At 51.2% G+C, this 22,764-nt stretch overlaps 10 protein-coding genes across 10 annotated transcripts; 6 read left to right on the forward strand and 4 right to left on the reverse strand.

The window, feature by feature from the left end:
- Nucleotides 1–146: 146 nt before the first annotated feature.
- GT037_006788 (uncharacterized protein) lies at nt 147–1,221 on the reverse strand (the record flags this gene model as incomplete). The annotated part of the gene is made up of 2 exons (XM_038931835.1): nt 147–1,015; nt 1,071–1,221. 2 exons carry the CDS (start codon nt 1,219–1,221, stop codon nt 147–149), a joined length of 1,020 nt encoding a protein of 339 aa, XP_038785307.1.
- A 555-nt stretch (nt 1,222–1,776) lies between these two features.
- Nucleotides 1,777–1,986, forward strand: GT037_006789 (nedd8-activating enzyme e1 catalytic subunit; the record flags this gene model as incomplete). The annotated part of the gene is made up of 1 exon (XM_038931836.1): nt 1,777–1,986. The coding sequence occupies one exon, from the start codon at nt 1,777–1,779 to the stop codon at nt 1,984–1,986; it is 210 nt and encodes a 69-aa protein (XP_038785308.1).
- A 4,534-nt stretch (nt 1,987–6,520) lies between these two features.
- Nucleotides 6,521–8,232, forward strand: GT037_006790 (uncharacterized protein; the record flags this gene model as incomplete). The annotated part of the gene is made up of 5 exons (XM_038931837.1): nt 6,521–6,608; nt 6,655–6,738; nt 6,789–6,943; nt 6,994–7,382; nt 7,434–8,232. The coding sequence occupies 5 exons, from the start codon at nt 6,521–6,523 to the stop codon at nt 8,230–8,232; spliced, it is 1,515 nt and encodes a 504-aa protein (XP_038785309.1).
- Nucleotides 8,233–11,283: 3,051 nt separating this feature from the next.
- GT037_006791 (2-hydroxyacid dehydrogenase protein) lies at nt 11,284–12,595 on the forward strand (the record flags this gene model as incomplete). The annotated part of the gene is made up of 2 exons (XM_038931838.1): nt 11,284–11,485; nt 11,673–12,595. The coding sequence occupies 2 exons, from the start codon at nt 11,284–11,286 to the stop codon at nt 12,593–12,595; spliced, it is 1,125 nt and encodes a 374-aa protein (XP_038785310.1).
- Nucleotides 12,596–12,775: 180 nt separating this feature from the next.
- Nucleotides 12,776–13,488, reverse strand: GT037_006792 (golgi apparatus membrane protein tvp23; the record flags this gene model as incomplete). Its single annotated transcript, XM_038931839.1, has 3 exons — nt 12,776–12,930; nt 12,985–13,320; nt 13,392–13,488. The coding sequence occupies 3 exons, from the start codon at nt 13,486–13,488 to the stop codon at nt 12,776–12,778; spliced, it is 588 nt and encodes a 195-aa protein (XP_038785311.1).
- Nucleotides 13,489–13,769: 281 nt separating this feature from the next.
- On the forward strand, nt 13,770–14,803 carry GT037_006793 (citrate lyase subunit beta (citrate (pro-3s)-lyase subunit beta); the record flags this gene model as incomplete). Its single annotated transcript, XM_038931840.1, has 2 exons — nt 13,770–13,806; nt 13,881–14,803. The coding sequence occupies 2 exons, from the start codon at nt 13,770–13,772 to the stop codon at nt 14,801–14,803; spliced, it is 960 nt and encodes a 319-aa protein (XP_038785312.1).
- A 72-nt stretch (nt 14,804–14,875) lies between these two features.
- GT037_006794 (uncharacterized protein) lies at nt 14,876–16,462 on the reverse strand (the record flags this gene model as incomplete). The annotated part of the gene is made up of 3 exons (XM_038931841.1): nt 14,876–15,085; nt 15,135–16,105; nt 16,153–16,462. The coding sequence occupies 3 exons, from the start codon at nt 16,460–16,462 to the stop codon at nt 14,876–14,878; spliced, it is 1,491 nt and encodes a 496-aa protein (XP_038785313.1).
- A 179-nt stretch (nt 16,463–16,641) lies between these two features.
- Nucleotides 16,642–20,437, forward strand: GT037_006795 (palp-domain-containing protein; the record flags this gene model as incomplete). The annotated part of the gene is made up of 11 exons (XM_038931842.1): nt 16,642–16,965; nt 17,020–17,079; nt 17,143–17,261; nt 17,310–17,935; nt 17,982–18,051; nt 18,099–18,130; nt 18,348–18,471; nt 18,746–19,227; nt 19,809–20,074; nt 20,123–20,221; nt 20,291–20,437. The coding sequence occupies 11 exons, from the start codon at nt 16,642–16,644 to the stop codon at nt 20,435–20,437; spliced, it is 2,349 nt and encodes a 782-aa protein (XP_038785314.1).
- Nucleotides 20,438–20,880: 443 nt separating this feature from the next.
- On the forward strand, nt 20,881–21,276 carry GT037_006796 (duf-domain-containing protein; the record flags this gene model as incomplete). The annotated part of the gene is made up of 1 exon (XM_038931843.1): nt 20,881–21,276. The coding sequence occupies one exon, from the start codon at nt 20,881–20,883 to the stop codon at nt 21,274–21,276; it is 396 nt and encodes a 131-aa protein (XP_038785315.1).
- Nucleotides 21,277–21,667: 391 nt separating this feature from the next.
- GT037_006797 (uncharacterized protein) lies at nt 21,668–22,037 on the reverse strand (the record flags this gene model as incomplete). Its single annotated transcript, XM_038931844.1, has 2 exons — nt 21,668–21,822; nt 21,884–22,037. The coding sequence occupies 2 exons, from the start codon at nt 22,035–22,037 to the stop codon at nt 21,668–21,670; spliced, it is 309 nt and encodes a 102-aa protein (XP_038785316.1).
- Nucleotides 22,038–22,764: the final 727 nt, after the last annotated feature.

Here is a 22,764-nt window from a genome sequence, read left to right on the forward strand (position 1 = left end):
GTCGCGCCAGACATGGAGATATCGCTACGGCGTTTGTCACGTACATAGACGCCTCAAGCTAGAAATTAACAACCACATCCCGAACAATCATGAGTCTTTAATATCCGTAGATGTACAGTTCCAATATACATGGTCCACATGGCACTCTATTGTGCTACAGCCTGCTTCTTCTCTGCCCCTTTGGCCTCGACTGGCCCTTCCTGCTCGAGTACCTCCTGTCCAAATGGCTCTGTATCGCCATCGGGCACCCTGCGAACTTTCAAAGTCGCCTCCGCTCCAAACATGCCCACAACACCGATTCTGTGCTCAAGAGGTCCCCAGAACTTGACTGGTGGGGCCTCGCCCTTGAACAGCTCCCGTCCAGCATGTATCAACTCATTGGCGGCAAAACTGCCCTTGGCGTACTTGGGCTCGTAAGGGACGCGGTCCCACTCCTTCCTTTGCAGACGCAGGAGCTGTTGCTGCATGCTCGTTGAGACGGTTTCCTCAATCTTGACGTCGGCAAGGGAAGTGGGCATCGATTCTTGGCCACCAGCGCCCTTCTTCCGCTTCTGAGGTCCTCCGTCACTACGGTTGTTGCCTCGCGCGCCACCAGCGCGCTTTCCACCTGGTCCTGGTCGTCCACCTTCTCGACCGCGCAGATTGGGGCCACGCACGTTGGGTCCACGAACGGGGCCACGAGCAGGGCCGTCGACTGTTTGGCGGGTTACACGCAGTGTGGAGGGGGCGCGGACCATCTGGCCCTGGGGAGGGGTCGAGCCGCGGGTCGTCGTTGGACGTGCTGTGTTGCGGGCGAAGCGGGGGTTTGCGTCTGGCTGCGCATCGGCTGGGGCGTCGTCTTCGGGGATGAAGCCATCCTTGGTGAGTGGAGTGGAGGGCGAGCGGGGGGTTCGTCGTGCCATCTGACCGCTTGGAAAAGAGCCTCGAGCGAGTGCGCCGGGCCGGATGCGGCGGTTCTGAAGCGAGGTGATCTGCTTGAGAGCAGTCGCCTGCCGGGCTTTGCGTGTGTTTGGCGCTGAATCTTGATCAGCATTGATTTGGTACAACCATTGAGCGTTTTGAAGGCGTACGGTGGGCTGGAGATGCATCGCTGGGTTGCTCTTCCAGTCTCTTGGCTGTGCTGTGGAGTGCCCTCGTTGAGCATTTGGGCAGGGCTGCTACATCTCCTATTAGTGAGCGCCTCAAGGCACCCATTGAAGGGCACATGTGTCGCTGAGCCATGCTGTGTGGATGGCCGTCGCTGATACTGTCACTCTAAACTCCAAAGTTTCGTGATCGAAGTCTTGGCAGACAGGGATCTTGCAGTGTGGTCCTCCGCACCACGTGCTCCGCTTCCCGCACGGCATTCTCTTTGGGCCTTGACCATATCAGTCTCTTTGTCGAACTTCACTCATCTCATCTTTGACAAGCTGGTGGTTGTTTTGAAAATCAGTGTTTTGGTCGCGAGCGCGCATCTGTTACTCGCGTCTAGCGACACCCTCAACTTATCCATCCTGAATCATCTACAGTGTCTGCAAACCGCCTCATCCGTCGACACTCGTTTCGTCTCTCCAGTAAAGCTGCGTCTCCACGACATACTAAGAGTTTACCTTTCGTATCAACCGCATTCTCATCGGACGCTGCATCACACGACACAATAACAGGCGCGTCCAGCCACTTCAGCCAGACCTACCATCAAACCCGAACGTCTGGACTCTGACATATTCTGGAACATTTTCATCGCAGTCGAATCTTTTACTTACATTTTTTTCCACAAGTTGATCAAACGTCATCGAGATGCTCCGACGCGCCCCAACCACGATTACTCTGACTCAGGCCGACATCGAGCAGTGGGAAGCTGGTCGACAACGCAGACTCCACGAGGCTCAACAGAAGCTCGAATCTGAGGTGGCCGCAAACCAAACCGCTGCTGACGGAAAGTCTAAAGAGTCTAGACAGAAGTCTACAAAGGACCGCATTATGGGTGGAACTGGCCAGGGCCGCTGAGTAGACCTTTGGAAGCCATTAGGTTGTCAACAATCTCTCTTGCCCTTTGGTCGTCGCTCCGTTCTCGAGTTGATACTTCGCTCGACGTTCTGATTTGATCAAGCGATGCTCAAAAGCTCTCTGTCCGTAACGAACGAATGTTTTGGTTTTGTATCACCACGGGTTTGGGAACTTCTTCGGCGTTGTTGGCAGATGCCCACAACTGAACCTTACCACCAACGATTTGGTATGCTCAGTGCCTCCTCAAAACGGCTTGGTTTCATCTCTTCTTACACAGAGCAGTTCTCACAATATGTTCTGAACTACTGTACCAAGACATGTTGGATTGCATATAGGATCGGAAACTGATCTTCCTTTGAAGCCGTACGTAAGTATACATCAAATCGACGAACATGGCGATCCGACTAAATCTGAAGCAGCTTAACAAACCTTATTGGTGCCGTCAGTCTGTTCGCATTTATGGTCTGGGAACAGTCAGGTTGGAAGCATTCGTAACTTGTCTTTCCCAAACGATAATATGTATGAATAATGATGTATGCTGCTCCAAATAAATTTTGAAGGCAGTTTACTGATTTAAGTGCCTGTGATAGTGACACAGTCTAAATGGCTGGTATAGCTGCGACCGAAATACTCAAAAACACCACTCGCTGCTACTCCTAAAAACGAAGCGCACGATGACACTCAAGTCACACCCCAGTGGCATTTGTTTTTCCCCCTCTCAATGATACCCAATTAACCAATAGCATTTCCCAGTGTCGGCATTTATGCCGTATGTCAACGAGGCGTGCCGTTCTGACGCGCCGAGACCGTTCCAGCGAGTTAAGAGAGTTGCTTTTTCGGCAACACGGGAGGCCGAAATCCCTCACCGACCTTTCCAGATAGCATTGCGTGTACGGTGATTAGCATGAATCCTAGTGAACGTCCCGTACATGCGCTTCCCCAAGCCCTCGGTAGCGTACCTGAGTGGTACGAGCGATCTGACGCCTCGATACTCCACGTACGATGCAGTCGGGTAAACCTTCTCGGTGCTGCTAGAACTAACCTCATCAGCAGTAGCTAGATCTTCGATCGCTATATCCGTAACATCATCGCAGAGCCATCTAGTTGTGCTATAGAATCATATTGTAGGCATAAGCGAACGCAATGCGGCTCGTGGCTAGAAGTTCCAACATCCCCGTTCGGACATCGATCCTGAAACGACAGCTGCGGCCGTTGACGAACGCCATTCCCGTCATGTGATGGGAACGTTGCATTGAAAGTCGCTTCTTGGGTCCAAATTCGAGACTCTTGGGACGGGACGTGATGTGGGGGGTGACGGGATGAAGTATATGCTACTTGTGTGAATGTAGCTAGTATGCCAATATGACGCTTCTTATAGATGATTGCGTACAATGGAGGCCCTGCTCGTAGGGCTAGGTACGAAGGATGGCAAACATGGGTTTGTACATCGCTTCGCAGTATGGCGTTCAGATGGCGAGCTGACCATGTTGTTGGGATGACGGTAAACGGGAAAATGTCTCCTGATCTACAATAACTGCCTGTCGAATTTTCTGCACGGAAAAATCGGCATGACTTTTGGGAGATAGGAAATATGCTCAATTGACGCCACGTATTGAAGTCTACATGTACATGCCGAAGCCGGTCTCTGCATTTTGAAGTTGATGGTAAGTTTGAATGGATAGACGGTGGCGCTGGAACTTAGATTGTCTGCCGCTCTTGACAATTGTCTCTTGGTTCATGCGGAGAACGAATGCTCCGTGCCCCGAGCAGATCTGAGACAGTCGACCATGAACTGAGCAGGCAGTAATACCAGAGCAGGGTGGCAAAAGGTCCCGGGAGATGCGAACCCCGTATCTTGCTCACGAAGACTTTGATGAGCTTGAAAGGGCGGAGCGTGCTAACACACCGTTCACGTACCAACATTTTTTGTCGTCTAGTGGAGGTGGCGTATGGTGTCTAGACACGAGCAGAATCCTTTGCGGGCCGACTGCTGTCAAACATTTCGAAGGATTTAGTGACGTTCATAGTGTAATCCGGGGCATCCTCCTAGTTGCAATGGCGTGCGCTCTTCCTGTGTACCGAGCAGCCAGAGAGGCCTCCTCCGTGTTCTATTTGGGTAGACAGCACCTACTCGTGTGGGTCATTGAGGTCGTGAAGTGCTCGTAGTGTCTCTTAGCGTAACTGCAGTACCATGGGACGAACGCTTATGGTAGATCAGACACGGAAAGCCAGGTACCTGGGTTAGACCAGAGAGAGCAGTCTGGACTGTACCGAGCAGTTGGTGACATCGGTCGACGACGGTCTCCTTGTAAGGCATGAGGCTAACGTTTAGTATTGCGGCATACGTACGCGGGTTGGTAAAATTGGGCTCATATGGAGAGAATCCTACCCTGGAACACTACCGAACGGTTTCAACGCTCTCCATGCCCCCGCGAACTAGCCGTCATACGCGAGCGACTCCGGGTTCCTCTTGCCATTAACCATTCCCTCATAGCATATGCCAACGTCATCTAGGAAGCGGGTCTGTCGAATCGTCCACCAATCATGGCTGTGTGCGTCCACAGCCCAATAGATTGCTAAGAAAGCGAGGAGGCTTCTGCAGGCACAGTGCAGGACTAATGCATGTTCTCCGCTCGCTACCTCAGACGGACCACACGACCTCTGAGGCGTAGCGCATGTCCACGGGCCAGTAAGAAAAATTCAAAGTCATCACCAACGGAGGCGGGGCATGGCGGTTGTCACTACGTAAAAACGCATACTTTTGAGATAGAAAGTTGAGGAGAAGTTAGGTGGACCAGCTCGCGTGCCATTGTGTTGATAACAGACAGCGGGGTACGACACGTGCCTGGCCTAGATCCTCTCGTCATTAGGCAGCACGACCTTACAACCCTCGGGTTCGCGAGAAGGACCCACGACGATGACAAGCTCTACGAGTGGAGACGACGTACTAATGAGATCAAAACAATGAGGAGTTTTACGCGTCGGCACGCGTTTGTTGGGGAACTCCACCAAGCGGCGCTAACGCGGCAAAGAGAGCTCGAAAACGCCGGATGTTGCAGCGCTGACTACGCCACCCAGGGCACACCGGAGCGTGATAGGATCAGCTCTCGATCGAGGCTCTCAAGGCTCAGTCAGACCGGAGAATTATGGGACAGTTCGTACTTCCCGCGACCTGCTTACTTTTCTCTATAGGCACAGCTATAGTCGAGCAAGCTGAAATTCACAGTCCCAGAACGCCAACTGATGACTGTTCCCAAGATTTCACAAGCATGGTTGCGCGTGGCTCAAGAGCCAGTCGAGCTTTGTCGTTGGAAGGCAACGATGAGCGACGTAGGAGCGAACGATGACCCGCAACCAGTTGCGACGATCTATTGATCAGCCCCAACGGTTCTCGGACGTTGCCGATGGCTCCAGTTCAAAGTGCCAGGCAACTCTGTACGAGATGGCAAAATTGGCAAAGACATATGTTGTCTGGACACTTGCCTGATATTGCACATCCAGTCAGCAGCAATTTCGCAGATCCATGGTGGCTGAACTGCCAATCCAGTAGGCGGCCTGTCGAGTCTCGACTCCATCGCAACATCATCGAGAACCGATGAACTAGAATCCTCCACGAAAGGATCATGTTGGAAGGGCGGACCTATGATTTCAACTTCCGCTAGCGACTACGCCGTATTGATCTCTGCTAGACGCCTGCGTATTGCGTTCTGGGTGCCGTCGCGCTTCAGTGTGGGAAGCCCTTCTCGTATTGTCGCGAATCACGGTGCACGAGCTGCAAAAGAGGTGATAGCTGACCGTGCTGCCTTCGGCTCCTTCGAGCCAGTGCCCTTTCGCATGCGAGCCCTGTTCCTGGACCCAACCGGTATCCCTGTCTGCAGACCCGCCTGTGTTGCGAATCCTAGCCGTCTTTGCATGCCTTGGCCACTAAGCTTATGGGGGTGAGGCCGCGCTAAACTAGGGAAGAAGTGTACCTGCAGGGGTAATGGTGGTCTGTTCGCTCATGGATCGCCGCACCCACTGGACTTACCCCCCAGGCCGCCCAACCAGGAGCCACACTCAAGACCAGGCCGTCTTCCTGCATCACTGCGGCTTCGCTCTCATGCCGTGGCGGCTTTTCTTACTTCTACCATAACGTCCCGTCGTTCGTTTTGCATTTGCTTTGGCCTTATGCGCCTCTAATCCAACCATAGAACCTTATTCACTCTTTAGACTCTCTGCATTCGAACCAACGGCAATCACTTCTCTCCACATCGTTTCGTTTTCGCATCCGCGACAATCGTTCCGTCTAACACTGCCATTGCTGTCAGCGGTTTCATCTACGCGGCATTGCCTTACAAGAACATAACCTATAGCATCACACGTCGACACTGAGCTGAATTGCAGCGCCAGTCACGCCGATTGAACCCACGTACCGTCTATAACCTCGTCGGATCGCACCTCCAGCTACAGTAGGGATCACCGCTGGAAGGACTCTCATGCTGCATACTTTCAAGACGCTTTGGTTCGTCTTGTGAGAAGAGTGGGAAGTCTCAAAATGGCCAACAATGCTACAAGAACCGCTCTTCTTCGAGGGGATTGTCCGGCGCCTTTCTATGATGCTCAGCAGTTTGGATATGATGGGTGTAGGTGCTCTGGTCTTGTTCTTCGTATAGTTGCTGACACTCGCAGTTATTGATGGAAGATTTTGTTCACCATACGGGCAACTTGTTTGCTGCTTGCCATGTCCTCTCACAGACTTCCTTTACCCAGAGAGTATGTTCCATAGATCGTACTTCGACAATCACTTCGCTGATCGTGCTCAGGCTTCAACACAGCATATCGCGTAGCTGAAGCGCTCAATGTAGCTGGACTTATCTGCCTGGTCATCCTGCTGATCACATACCTGGTATTACCAGCTGACAAGACTCGTCGACACTACCTCAGCTACTGTCTCATTATTGCTGCGATTCTCATGGCAGTAAGTCCAACTTCTGTCTACTTCGCTTTCGTCCTGCTGATCGGTTCTAGCTTGGTTTTGTGATACCCTTCGGTGCTCAGCCGGAGCAGTGCTACGATGAGATTACCCCCAACGACATGTACTCAAGTCTAACATGCGCTTTCTCTGGTGCATTCCTCATCTCTGGAGGCATGTCGATGGCAGTTTGGATCTTCATACGCGCGCTTTCCATGCATCTCCAGATCTGCTGGGATGTCACGCCAGGAAAGAAGTTCTTTTACTGGGCACAAGGCCTAGGCTGGTCTGTTGCCGCAACTTTCTTCACCATCACGATCACAATCACCGGAGTCTCTTTCAGATTCGGTGATGTCTGCCACGTGAATGCCGAGCATTCGATGAAAGACTTCTGGGGTCCTTTACTGGCCATTTCAGGCGCAGCCATGGTCATCCAGGTCGCTACGTAAGTTACTCAGCAGGCTGTGGGAAGTGACGTTACTGATACCCACTCTAGCTTCGTATACTGCATCAAGGTGTATCTCCAGAACATGTTCAGCGATGACAAAACCGAAACCCAAAGCAGTGCTGGCCTTCCCTCTTACACGACTAGCTTACGAAACCGTTCAGCACGAGCTGTTTACCGACGTGTTCGCAAAGTCCTATACCTTCAATGGCGTGGTATAACGATTGTGGTCTTCATTCTTGTGGACGTCATCTTCTTCTCCATCGTATTTATCTGGCTGAATTCGGTGACATCGCACGCTACCGATAATGTTGAGGAGCTCTATCCGTACATCATTTGCTTGATGGAGAACCCTACCAATCCAAAGCCGTGTTTCCCCCTCGGCCAGGATATGGCCGTCGACCAATCTACAGTTACAGCAATCTTAATGATGCTCTCCATCGCTGGTCTTCAAGTTTTCTTCTTGCTTGGTCGCTGGAGTATGGTAGTGGGATGGCGGGACTTGATCAGAAGCAAGTTCAGTAAGAACCGCGAATTCGTATCCTTGGACGCCAGACATCCTACGGAGGACATACGTCAATTTGAGCTCAAGAACTTTGACGAGCCGCAATCACCCCCAAATACATACAACACTCCGGGACTTGCCAGCTACGCCATGGGCAATGCTCGATCCGACACTCCCGAGCATTTCCATAAGGAATTTCAGCGCGACTACAAGAGTCCGACGCTGAGCTTTTCGACTCCTCGACCCCAATCTCGGGCGGCTACCCATGTCGACTGGGACCCTAGGTCATCAATGGCAAGAGGAGGACTTGGGCTGCACCCTCCAGACTACGACTCCAAAATCTGAGCTTGAATACAAGATATTTTCTTCGCTACACTTTATCACGTCCATGCCAGTGTTGACCCTAGGATCACCATGCTGCAGGCATGGTTTCAACCGTCTGATTTATCCGCCGGTTCACGCGAGCCAAATAGAGTTTCCAAATTCTACGGATTACGTTCGCGGAGCTAGCACACTTGGCCATGCATCAGCATGAAGCTATGGGCCACGACAGAGGACCTGCGACCGTTTCGTGCATCGACGATACAAATCAGCTCTGACTCAGCGATCTGCATCATTTCGAGCGATGCCAGATCTTAGTCTGCGCAATCGACTTCGATATCAGAAGACAAGCTTGGGCACGTCGACTGGGCATACCACGCATCCGGAGTTTCAAGGTCTTCTCGTAGTCTTTGTCGCCAATCCATCATTGGAATCGATTGAGGGTTCAGATCTTCTTGCTTTCCTCCCTCTCACTTACTATCATCCACCAAAGACCATGTACGTGCATGCACAGAAGATGATCTGTAAACTGGACAGCAAGGGTTTCATCATTCGGGTCAAACGTTGTAGCCCCTTTCTCTAGTTCCTTTCTTACTCTTCACACACCACTCCGTGGGATCGGAATCGGTCCAATTGACCATTCCCTGTATTATCACCGCAGGCGATTGACACTCGCCTTCGTACGGAGTCGACCCTCCGCACATACTGGGGTCGGCATCGCATCAAGCTACACTGTCGTAAACTTCCACAATCCTCTTCCACGCAAGCTGTAGGCCCAGTCGTCTTGATAGTAGCTCCACTATAACACTTCACATTTGGAGCAAGTATAGAGAAGATCTATAGCATAATATACAAAATGAAAGTATTGACAAGTATCATCAAACCTTACTCCCACTCGCTTACGTGCACCCGTCAACTTCCGTATCAATCGTCTGAACGTCCGATGCTGTTCTGTGGTCGCTCCTGAACGGGCTGGGACCTGGCATCTACCGGCAATATGGGTAAATTCGAAGCGTTCATTATGTCGATCTTGGCAGGGCCAAGAAGACTTCGCCGAGCAAAAAAGAACCAGCCCAAAAAAACGTGGCAGTAGAAAGCATGATCTAGGGTCCCTGGGTTGAGGCCATCAGCGACATTGCGGATTTGGCTAGTTCCCTCATCCGAGGACAGACGCACGCGAGATGCTGCGAACTTTCTTCACGGCACAGCGAATCAACGTTATGCCGTGCTGACGCCCCATTCTTCACCTTGCCATTGGGCCACTATACCATTTTCGGCGGGCTTGCTAACACCTCCGCATTCCGTGCCTCTCCGCCCAGGAGTATCGACGCGACCAGAACTCATCAATGCAATGCGGTGTTCACCTCCAAAGTTCTGTTTCCACCTCCGCTGCTGCAGGAGCAAGAACTTAGGTCACATACATCACATGCATGGAGAGATCTGCATTACTCCTTCCCCTAACACATCCTCCTCAACAAATGGCCCCAGTTTCCAGAACATCGTTCACCGGGAAGACACGCGACTGATATGACGGAGGAACCTTATTAAAAGAGCAGGTCGTCCTTCCACGTGTGGGTACACAGACGTATCTTGACAACGGCCCCTTGTTTTTAACGGTATAGCGACATGCCTCTTTGGGCGTACGCATGAATCCGTGCTCGGCACGAGCTGCAGGAACAGGTATTTGGGCCGCAAAGTGGTAAGCCTGACGCGACATGGGTGGTGAGTGGCCCGCGCAACGTGAGCAGGATTTATCCAACGGCTCGGCTCAGCCGCTCAGGCAGGCCGCGAGAGCAACCGAAATTGGGGGCTGATGTGTTCCTGGGGGCAGAGATGGGCGAGCTGGACGCGATGTCGAAGGTAGTTACTGCGGCACGTATTAGCTTATCAGACATCATAGTTTCGGCACTTACAGCCTTACATACTGGGTATCGACGGCCCGATAGAAGTGTAGGCGACGCGGGATGTGGGAGTGGCTTCGAAACTGAACAATGATGGCCCACACGAGGCACGAAAGACGACTCATTTTCACGTTGCATGCTATGGATGCACGCAGGGCTTCTGACAGACTCTGCGACGATTTCCCGTTTCCCCGTCCGCCCAGATAAGGAGAAATGGACTCCCTGAAGGCAGGATCATTTCTCACCTATATTACCCGTTGACTCAGCATCTCCCTTTGTGCGGCTTGGTATGGTAGTCGAACAAAGAGGTATGAATGTTTTAATTTCTCAGTCGCCCTCGTGCGTACTGCGCACGATAATGATCAAAAGTATACGCACAAAGTACGACGCTTACACTACAGAGCCGAAGCCTTTTCGGTATCGCCATGTTTCCGCTGTTGCAAGCTCACGTCTGTGTTGTAACCTCCTTGTAGCAACCTTGTGAATAGTAGTAGTGATTTCTCACGTGTCTGTATGTCGTGAAGAGCATAGTGCGATGCTGGTTAGGGCAATACTACTTGCAGATGCGCCGGCTTTCACGACCAGCCTTTGATATGACACAACACGTTCTGGACATTCTTCATTTCTGGACCACGGCCATCGCGCCTCAAATCGCAAAAGAATCTGTACGCATCAGCATAGAACAAACCTCGTTTAGGACAAAAATAAAACTGAAAAATGCTCTCCCTCCAGTCCCAATTCTCTCAACGGCCATGTTTACTTCCATAGCCAGACCCGACCTTGTGAGCATTCAATTCTAACTCTTACCCGTAATGATTATCTTTGAGATGGAGGACATGAAGATGGTGCGTCCGAGTCTTCGATGGCGACATATTGGACTATCTGCACGCACGTAACGGGCTTTGAAAATCCGAGCAACGTCATGACTGAGAGGGTCAAGTCAGATGGTAGGGCACGCTATACCCCACTATGGCGGATGCTTACGAACTTCTTCTCCACCTCCAACGTTCTCAGTAGATAACAAAGTGTTCTTGTCCGATCCTTCAATATTCGCCTTCACGTACGCTATTACTCCGCCTATCGCGCTCTAGTCTTGCTATACAGCCGTTCTCTCTAGCAGGACGGTCTACGATCTCGTCCCAGCCCATAACAAGTATCCGTCCTGTAAGCTAGCATGGTCGCGATGGGAGGTGGTCCTGATATTCCGTCCCGGCATGTGGAGAAAGAGAAGAAGCTCGTGCTATGCGCGCTGCCGTGGCCTCAAGAGATATGTGAGCATGGCATGAAAGAGCTGAGGGAGGCCTTCGACGACGTGGAAGTAAAGTACTTTCATGCTAAATGGGAGGGCGGAAAGTCGGAGGTGGATATACCTGAAGGTAAGCGACATGATATTGGTATCTATGTATATCTGCGAAATGGTGGTTACATCCGCGATGATGCCGGACCCGAAGCTGCGGATTCGCGCGTTACCAATCGGTCAGCATCCGCATTCGTCTGTGGTTTATCAAATCGAATATTCCCCGAATTAACACCTATTGTAAGGCTTGGCTAATGTCATCACAGATCTCATCAAGCGCGCAACTTATGTGGCAACACTCTCCTGGCTCCCGGAATCAGTATCGTCTATCCCAAACACTAAGCTCATTCAGTTCTTTTCCGCAGGCACCAACCATGTTTCTAATCATCCCATCTACACGGACTCAAAGATTCCGCTATGTTCCGCAAACGGTGTTCATGGCCCGCAAATTGCCGAATGGGTTATCATGATGAATCTAGTACACAACCATAGCTACACCAAGCTTTACGATAACCAGAAGAAGAAGGTCTGGGACCAGAAGGTGGGAATGAGTGTTAGTGACCGGGTAGGGAAGAGGGTGGGTGTGTTGGGTTATGGAAGTATTGGTCGACAAGTTGCTCATGTAGCAAAGGCAATGGGCATGGACGTCATAGCCTACACTGCTTCACCACGCACGACTCCAGACTCCAAGCACGACAACGGCTATATAGTTCCTGGTACTGGCGACCCTGATGGCAGTATTCCCAGCGCATGGTACAGCGGAACCAGTAAAGAAGACGTGCACGAATTCTTGAAGCAGGAGATTGACCTTTTGGTCGTCTCTGTGCCGCTGACGAAAGCCACAACCCATCTCCTCTCTACCGAGGAATTCGACCTCCTACACAAGTCCAACCCAACGGGCACCTACGTCGCGAACATTGCGCGCGGGCCGATCATCGACTCGAAGGCTCTCGTTACGGCGTTGGAGAAGGAACTCATCAGTGGCGCAGCCCTCGATGTTACTGATCCTGAACCTCTGCCTGAAGATGATCCGCTATGGGAAGCGCCAAATGTTCTCATTACACCGCACTGCAGCGGAGCGTCAGACGCTTATGCCGACAGAGCGTTCCAGGTGCTTATCGAGAACATCAAGCAAGATCGAAGCAACGGCAAGCTGATCAACGAGGTGAACCGCAAGAGAGGGTATTGAGTCAGCAACATATCTGGTACCATAGCTTTGCAAGACGTTCAACTGATTTCGATAGATGAATATAGGGTATCTTGGACGCCCTTGGTAGACTCCGAGTAATAAATCACATGCCTAATCCCACAATATATCCTGCTTTTGTCACAAATCAGAGATTCCGCGCACGTGTCCAAAGTCCATGTATCACCGCCTGAGTATGCTTGACATTAAGCCGCCAGCCAAGTTCCTTGCAAGGCCCGAACCGTACATGGCGTTGGAGGCGAAGCCAGTCGCTTGGCTGAACTTATCGCAACGAGAGAAGGCGAGTGTATTCGTGATGGTAAGCACGAGTGCGATGACTGCATGAAACGCGTTAGCACAAGAACCATTTGTCTGCCCTGGGCGATACGTACCGACAAGCGTCAACCAAATAAACTCAAAGCTCACTAAAGCCACAATCGCAAGCAATACCCACAACACGGGCTGCGCATACAGCGCCAACCAGAAGAACCTCTTATCCGTTGCATTGATCTGGCGTCCGGTTTCCGGGTCTAGACTCTCAAATACCCAGCGGCCGTCCCCAGTGTTGGCATCGACTTCGTTCCACCATCGTAGTCCGACCAAGCGGCGGCCCGCAATGTTCTTGAGGTAGTAGAAGTCGATTGCGAGAAGGAGGATGGTGATGATGAAGATGAGGACGAAGTTGGAGGTGAGCAGGCGGAGGCCAAGGAGGTAGACTAGTAGGGAGGCTGTGCAGGTGTGTTAGTCGTGAATGAGGTTCATGGATGTGGTGCCTGGATAGATGGACTGGGAAGCATACAGATGCGGAAGAAGAGGAAAGTAAGTAGTGTGATGGGATGACTACTGAGTCTCCAGCTCAGCGAGCCAGGCTCTGGCGCTTGTTGTGCGTTCTCCATATTCCTTATGCCGTGGGGATGGGAGTGGTGTGCTATTGGGGAAATAACCCGAGACGTGTTGAAGATCAGCTTCACGTGGCTTTCTCAGGGACGCGTCGGCCATCGGCGTTTCGGGGGGAGCTTTGGTGGAGCTGCAGCTTCCCCGCACGTCATAGGCTAGCTGGAGTGACCGAGGTGCGTAACGGCTATATGGCTTTCGATCATTGAGGCCTTTGATCTTGGTACTCTGCTGGTTGCAACGATTATCCCGAGACTGGTGCTCTGGTCAAACCACAGACAACATGGCAGCGCCAATCATACGGAGGGCGTGCATGTACGGTAAACCATCACCATTCCAGTCCATGTCTATTCGCAAGACAACACAAGACACCATACTAACATTCCCGCCCCAGTGCCGTCCTCGTCGAAGAAGATGCTCGAGAAGTCTTTTGCGATGCACGCCGATAACGTGACCTACGACCTCGAAGACAGCGTTGCACCACACATGAAATCCGAAGCCCGCTCTAATCTTCGCGATATCCTCAACAAACCACGACCCAGCGGCATAAAAGAAATGTGCGTGCGGATAAACAGCGTAGACACCGGTCTAGCGCTGGATGACCTGACACAAGTGCTCAAAGGCGAGTATCTCGATGCTATCATGCTGCCCAAGTGCGAAAGCGCTGCAGATCTACATTTCGTCACAGATGTGATACGGCACCTTTCACCTGAGCGACACCCAAGCTCAGGCAAACAAGGGAAGAGGGAACCGGTGCGTATAATAGCGTTGATAGAAAGCGCAAAAGCGATACAGAACCTGAGTTCAATCTGCGCCGCTTCGCCTTACATCTCTGGGCTCGTCTTCGCAGCAGAGGACTTTGCAAAGGATATGAGTCTTACGCGCACGCCTTCGCTCATGGAGTTTCTCTACGCGAGGAGTGCCATCGCCACAGCAGCTCGAGCTGCTGAGCTCCCCAGCACCATCGACTTGGTGTGTACCAGCTACAAGGGCGAGCAAGGGCTCAAGACACTGGAGGAAGAATGTCTGAACGGCAAAGGTTTAGGTTTCAACGGCAAGCAGTGCATACATCCTAGTCAAGTTGCGGTATGCCACAAAGCGTTTAGCCCTGGAGAGAAGGAGCTTGAGTGGGCGACAAGGATAGTTATAGCAGATGAAAAGGCGAGTAGAGCTGGACGAGGGGCCTGGACATTGGATGGCAAGATGATTGATGCACCAGTTGTGAAGAAGGCGCATGCGGTATTGAAGCATGCCGAGGTGTGTGAAATGGACGTCAGTGCTGTCAAGGAGACATGGAAGGGACAGGAGCCCGAGTAGTTGCCTATTCATACTGGTATCTTCGTATTGCTCTCCTACATGCTGGCCACAAGAGAACCATGTGATTACGTTCTACACAGTAATCATTACACTGGCATTCTTGTACCAGCTCAGCAACGGATTATCGCCGTTTTTTGTAGTCGTCTCCGCGATATCTGCTCTGCCAGCCATGAAGTCTTCGTGTAAGTATGTTCGTGCGAAGCGCCCGGTTATTGTTGTGTACATGGGTTCCATGACATTGAAATCAGTGGGAAAGAGTATGTCGAAATAGCCTTGGTGCACCTGAGACGCGTTAGTAACTCCATTACAATGGACCGATTTTTGAGCTTACAAGAGGTGTCGAAACAGGAATCATCTGCCTCTTATATCTCGTTTGTACAACTGGCGCATTGATACCCTCCACCGTATCGCCCAGTTTGTGGAAGTCGCTGCTGATCAACTTGTGATTTGGAAACTTCTCGTATAACATGTAGAAGAACTGCATCAGCCGTGTGGGTATGTACTCTGGCATGCTCATATTAGAGCGGAACGGTACCAGACTCCTCAGGTTGTTCATGAGCCTCGAGCCTTGTAACGGATGTGGATAATTGGTACAGGCAGCATGTCTGCGTTCGAGGAATTGGGTAACGAGGGGGTCTATAGTGCGGGAGTAGTATTCAAAAAGCTCTCCACGAGGATCGACGATGACATGGGATTGATATGGAAGGCCCGTTTCGAAGTCGTACTTTAAAGCATCGTGTGCAAAATTGTCGAAAACTTCCAAGGCGAGGAAGTAGCACGGCGATGAGACGTAAGTGTTCCAGTCGAAGACACTCCGATTGATGATTTCCACTTTGTCAGAGTGCCCACGCGCATACGCTGAGTGTCCTAGACCCTTCTGTTGGAGGTCGGCCAGTTGACTCGAAATTTCAATAATCTTGAATTTTGTTCGCTCGTACACGTCCGGATGCACGTCTCTTATGAAGTCGAGGATGTTCAACATCATTGTACCGTTACCCGCGCCCATCTCGTATATGTTCAGATCATGGTATGGGTAGAAGTTGTACTTGTAGTCTTCTACAAGATAGCGCGCGATTGCTTCTCCGTAGTAGGGTGAGAAGAGTTCGGTCGGCGTGTGCCAGAGTTGGCGGAGATCGTTTGGTTCTTGATAGTCAAGATCGTCTTCGAAAGCGGTATAGCGGTGTCGTAGTTGCTGAAAGAATTCGTGCTCAGAGCCCATGGAATTGAAGTCGAACGGTTCGCCGGGGGAGAAGATGACGACTTGCTTGGAGAAGTAGCCGTAATTGGGGTTATACAAGCTGTCTGTACATCCGTGAGCTTGGCACTACCATGTATGAGAAGCCTCTGACCTTCTATAAAGTCACGCAACAACATCTTGACTCTGCGCGGTCTTTCTCTTCTACTCCTCAGCATGTCCGCTGTGACCATCGGGTATCTTTCAAACTCCTCGACTCTCTCTTGGGGAAACGCATTCTTTCTCGGTGTCCATCGGCTCTCCCGCTTCGTTTCTCCCTCACCCAACCGCGTGGCCTTGCCTCGTGTTTGGTGGTGTGGTATGCGGGCGCCTGCGAGCGCTGGTCGAGCTCCGCGGGCAAGACATTGCGACGCTCTATGCGAGAAGAGCTGGCGGAAAAGCTGCGTAGCGAGTGGCGAGTCCATTGCCGCCGGAGACGGTTGTCACGAATGCGTCGCGACGGCGGTAGAGTTTTGGTACCCAGGTCGTCTCCGCGCGAATGCACGTGGTGAGCTTTGCGGGCAGCCGCGCCAAGACGGGGATATCATAGAACTCCGACTGGCTCAACTTTCTAAATGCACATCTCGAATTTTGGTTCCTTATCATGTCCGATCGCTCCAGATATTATATTCTGGGGGCTTTCCTGCTGGGGATCGTCCTCACTACTGCATACAATAAGAAGAGGCCGATCGAGGAATTCGATGACGAAAGTAAAGACCAACTTTTGGCACGCCAGCAAAAGTGGTTGTCGCAGCTCGCAAAGATCAACGACCTAGAGACGTTGAAGAAAACTTTACTGGAGTTCAGCGGAGACGAAGCCGCAGATGACGTTAAAGAAGGTATCGAAGGATGCATAGGCAACACACCTCTCATCAAAATTAAATCACTTTCTGAGTTCACTGGTTGCGACATCTTCGCAAAAGCTGAGGTACAAAGGCACATACGAGATATGTTCGAGAAAAGCGCTGACGTGAAGTGACAGTTCCTCAATGGAGCTGGCAACAGTCCAAAAGATAGAGTTGCTCTCAGCATCATCGAAATGGTACGAGAAAAACACAGTGCAAGAGATTATAGCATTAGCTGTTGTTGCTGACCTCTACATCAGGCCGAAGAGAAGGGACTTCTCATCCCACATTCTGGTGACACTATCTACGAAGGCACCGTAGGTAGTACTGGCATATCACTAGCCGCAATCTGCAGAGCACGCGGCTACAAAGCACACATGTGAGTTGTCGTCTGACGCATGATAACCCTGGAATGCTCGCTGACAAGCGGAAGCTGCATGCCAAACGACATGGCAATCGAAAAGTCAGATCTTCTCCTAAAGCTCGGTGCAGAGGTAGAAAGAGTGCGACCAGCGCCCATTGTAGATCAGAAGCAATTCGTCAACCTCGCACGAGCGCGAGCAGAGGAGCATACTGCTAGTCCTGACAAGCCTGGTAGAGGACTGTTCGCTGATCAATTCGAAACAGAAGCCAACTGGCGTGCACACTTCACTGGAACTGGACCGGAGATTTATGAGCAAACCGCCCGTCATGTGGATGCTTTTGTTAGTGGTGCTGGTACTGGAGGGACTATCTCTGGGGTTGCCTTGTTTCTAAAGTCCAAGCTACCCAACCTCAAGGTCGTCTTAGCAGATCCTCCTGGTAGTGGCTTGTACAACCGTGTCAAGTATGGCGTTATGTTCGATCCCAAGGAGAGAGAAGGAACCCGGCGGCGACACCAGGTGGATACCATCGTTGAAGGGATCGGTATCAACAGAGTGACACATAACTTTGATGTCGGCCGGGAGCTGATCGACGACGCTATCAGAGTGAATGACGATCAAGCGGTTTCCATGGCGCGCTGGTTGGTCGAAAATGACGGCATATTCGTTGGAAGCTCTAGTGCTGTGAACTGTAAGTTGTGATCCGTTCAATAGTAGACAGCGCTGATACGGTGAAGGCGTCGCTGCCACGAAACTTGCAAAGACGCTTGGTCCTGGGCATCGCATCGTCACGATTCTGTGCGACAGGTAAGACAATAGGTCAAAACGTCGAGAATGTACTAACTTATTTCCAGTGGCGCAAGACATTTGAGCAAGTTCTGGAAAAGTACTGAGCCTGTTGGTGGCGCCGAGAACGATGTGTCTCTCCAAGCCATTCTCGATGCTTGAGACACAGTCTCATTATCGCTTGCTAACTGCGGTGCTTTACGCTTCCCAAGACTTTGATCTCCATAACTAACTCCGCCGACAAGCTCTGGACACGAAAAGTTCTTACAGATTCACCGTTGGCAGTACCTGAAACAGATCTGTACAGCGGTGTTCAGACCATGAAAGATTGGCCAACGCATCACAAAGTCAGCCAACACGCCACCACTTTGTCAAGAAGGATGATCAAGCCTCGCCAACCTCACAGACTACCGCCATTAATACTATGGAATGCTCGACATTGTACAGCAACAACCTTCAATCATCCTTTCGAAGACAATGGACACGTGACAGATGAAAGACAAAGGGTCTACTCTTCACGAGATACTGGGAGTCAGGACAGTAGGTCTTAGGTGGCGGTGTCTTGACAAAGAGCAAAGCTCCAACAATACCCGTTCTCTTTTGACACCCATCCTATTCGTTTGTGTCACTCTTATATACTACGGCGGCCCCTCAACCCTGCTCGCTGCACACTCCCGGCTGTTTCATACCAAATACCATCCACCCTTTTCCGCAGCAAACCTCACCAGTCAGCAAGCATTCTTAATCAACCGAGGCATTTTCTACCAAACAGTCATATGCCTAGCCAACGTATGAGCGTCACAAACGGGATCGATAAAGCAAATAGAACAAATTTGAGCATTTTACAAAGGCGTGCAGCGAGGAAGATGCGACTATCGGGTCGCAATCCGGCTCTTGTCCACAAGATTTTTGAAATGCGCCTCACCATCGCTCCTATAGTACACGTCGAGACAGGGAAGCCAGCACCTGATTTTCCATCCACGATGCTCCACCTTTTCCTCTTAACAGAAGCCCAACTTGATGCGCTGGCGAGTTACTACTCTCAAACACATCCCACCGACCTTACACATCAATACCCACAGACAATGAACTGGCAACAGCCTTTCTTGGATACTAGCGAGACGTTGCCGGAGAACTGCAAATTAGCTGACCTGGAGCGATTAAAGATTAAGATGAGGATGTTTGCAAGGTTTATTGGTATGAGGGGTGCAGATACGCCGCGCTGGGAATATGATCGTCAGATCGAGATATTGAGGAACAAGATACAAAGGAATATTTTGGAGGAAGAAACGGCACTGAAAAAGTTTTATTGGGGACCCATAACTAGGCCTTGACAGTCCCCAGGTGTGCTGGGTAGCGATTACCAGAGTTGGATGGGAATTTGGGGAAAGAGGAACGTCGAAATATTTTTTGGACCGTCAAATTGGTGATTTGTACGTGATCATAGAACATTTGGTTAACATTCGATCATCGTGAATTGCGTTAAGGCTGGTGGTAGGTGACAAGGAACGTATTCGTGGCTCATCCTTGCAGTACCACGGAATGACCGATTGATTGATTGTGATTTGACGCTCTATTCGTGATTTCTTGGGGTATTTGGACGGACACCACTGCGGGGACTTACAACGCTGCATTGCCGCTTCAGTACCATGGGATGGGGGTAGATGACAACCAAGGTCGACCATTACGCACTGATAAGTCTGAAGGAGGAAATCAATATATGAGATGGACACACCGCTACATCTTCTCCAATCGCACAACTAACATACTACCTTCAGACACTTCAAGAGTACTCTCAACAACCAACCCTTCGAAACAAACTCTCATCATGAAGTTCAACATCGGTACCCTTTTCGCTGCGATTTTCGCTGTTCTGGCATTTGCCTCACACGCATCAGCAGCAAATGCCTTCAGGGACACCGAAGAGAATGTCTACGAGAATACACATCCGTGGCCAAACGTCAGATCATCGCAGGCTTTGGCCGCCAAAGTCTCAAGGAGCGAATCCAAACCCGTATATCCAGCCCATCAGCTCTACGGCAAGGTAAATTCCAATCGTCCCCGTGTCGAAACGATTTCTGACGACAGATAGTGCATCGAGTATTGCTATGAGACGGCTCGCTACACGGTGCTTCGGGAGGGAAACTGGTCAGGGGAAAAATGTCCGGTGGCGTGCCAGGAGGAACCGAATGTAAGTTTACTACAACAAAACTTCGATGTATACTCTTGTGCTAGGTTCCATGTGCTGATAGTTGAAAAGTATCTCGAACGCTCCACCGAAGCATGGCAGACGCTCTTCGCATTGGAGGCGCAGGACTGTGAGAGGGCGGCATCAAACTTCGTGGCGGTCCATCCTCGTGGTGCGGTGTCTCTGCCAAACCACCTGAAGAACCTAGGGTGTGCTTAGGGATAGTGCCTTCACGTGTGTCATCTGTTGGCACTTCTCAAGAGCTCATGCGCACGTATGGCATGAATCCAAAAGAAATTCGGAATCTCTAGATTGTTGAATAGCATTGTAACTCAGATCGAAGATCTTCAAAGTCGTTTAAATAGCCATCTTATCAATATACAAGTCAGTGAATGTCTTTGGATTACAAGTCGACATGATCGAGGTGTAATTGCAACGCTGAATGACGAAGAGCTGGAACCGAGCTGATAACCGTACTAGATGATGAGCTATACCCCTTCCGTCCAAGCACCACCACCGACGGGAGATCGACATGGCACCGCCAAAGCTTCGCTCGCGCATACGCCCATCGCTTACCAGCACGTTGCCAACACTGTGCCTTCCTCTGTTGCGATGCGCCCAGACGCCCGGTCCTTCTCTTACTATCAGTAAAGTCCAACAAGATGCCACCACGCGCGCGTCCTCGCCATCGACCCTTGACTGTTGCTACCGTCTGCGGAACCGCTTCGCTCATCCTACCCACCGTCACACTCATCCGCCTTTATGTCGTCTCGCAGCTGCCCATATACTCCATCCTCTACGCCGGAACGATCAGCGGCGTCACCTTCCTCTTCTATGGCTACGACAAGATGCAGGCGCGTAATCTGGAGTGGAGGGTGAAAGAGGTGACGTTGCACACACTGGCGGCGGTAGGGGGATGGCCGGGTGCGCTGGTGGGCATGCACTACTTCCAGCATAAGACACGCAAGGTGAGATTTCAGGTTGTGTTCTGGGGGATCGTCCTATGCTGGGAGGGTGTCGCCTGGTTGGTATGGAGCGGTGGGATACAGGTGGGATGATGAGCCAAATGGAACAACTCTTTCGATAGAATACGGAAAAGATTCATTAAAGGTTGGAGATGATTACACAAGAGTCGTGACGGTCATGAGGGTGTAGCCCACGTCTGCTGAAGGGGTAACAAGGGAAAGGCTGCAGTCAAGAAGCCACAAAGGTACCACCAAACGCCTACCGAGGGGATGTTCAATATCGCCTTTCCGTCATCGTATCGCTACCCTGCTTTCTTCTGGACCGTCTCCTTGGACGTGCCTACCAAAGCCTGAAAACAATCAAGCAAGGCATTCAGATAAACCTGTATAGCCTCCTAGTAGAACCGTTCGGAAACCTTCTTCGAGACATCCTTTGCCGAACCCCAGACCTGGGACGCTGTCCGGACTAGACAAAGAAGACACATTAGCGACCGGTAAGCGGAGACGTGAGTCTGTCAGCGGTTTCACCAGCTTGTTCGCCGATGGGGTTCTGCATAGCACCACCCGCGAGGTTGCTGATGCTCTGCTTGAGATTCTTGACGTCTTCTTGGTCGGAGGTGGGGAGCTTGTTGATTTGGTCTGGAACATGTCAGTGTTTGCCCAGGTAGTAATTGTGCATTGCAAATATGGTAAGACTTACCCTTGGCCATGTAGGACATCTTGTTCTCGCCCATGGTTTTCAGAGCCTGGTTCTCCATCTTGCGCTTCATCTCTGGGGAGATACCGAAGAAGTAGAAGTAGCCAGCAGCCAAGGCTATCAAGCCGGCGAGGACGGTGAAGATGCCGATCGCCATAGTAAGGATGGTGAGAAAGTCGGTATGCGTGAAGTAGTCTGTATTGGAATTGGTGGTGCAGTACTGCTAAAAGGGGATTTGGCAGATTGAACAAGTGATGTGCGTGGTTTGGTGGGCGTTGTCGATCAAGGCCCAGATTATGTACGCGGAAGGGGCATGACGTAGGAATCGCACATGCAAACCTGCCAGCCTTGCGCCTGCGGGACCAGACGAACGGTTCTCTTCTTTCTTGGCGGCTTCTGGGCCCTACCTTTGTGGCGCATGCGTTCTGCGAACATTGGGAAGCTCGCGCCTTCTGAGGTGCACAGAAACTACCGTTCTCATATGCGCTGCACGCAATCGTCTAGCGGCGGCTGCTCAGGTGGTCTCGGCGTAATATACTAGAATGGCAGCTGGAATACGAAAAGGTACGGACTCGTTCGTACTATAAGAGGCATCTAATGTCCATATCCTTGAAGTTTATCATTAAGAAGCTGCGAGCAGATAAACGTCCATGCTTTGCGAGTCAAGATGACAGGCGCCACACCCCGTTGACGCTGACCCTGCTGGACGCGTGTATGCTGTAACAGAGTGTGTATGCCATGCCCACCCACTCGTCTTCGCAGTTTGTGGCAGCCTCGCATATGTCGTTCGTCGAGCGCGACAAACACGGCTGTGAAGAAAGCGTTGAGGGGGCCGCTGCTAGCTTTTGATCCATTGGCCATTGGCGCTGCGCCTCAAACCCTGG

This window comes from Alternaria burnsii (genome assembly GCF_013036055.1).
Source record: "Alternaria burnsii strain CBS107.38 chromosome Unknown 731, whole genome shotgun sequence".
NCBI lineage: Eukaryota > Fungi > Ascomycota > Dothideomycetes > Pleosporales > Pleosporaceae > Alternaria > Alternaria burnsii.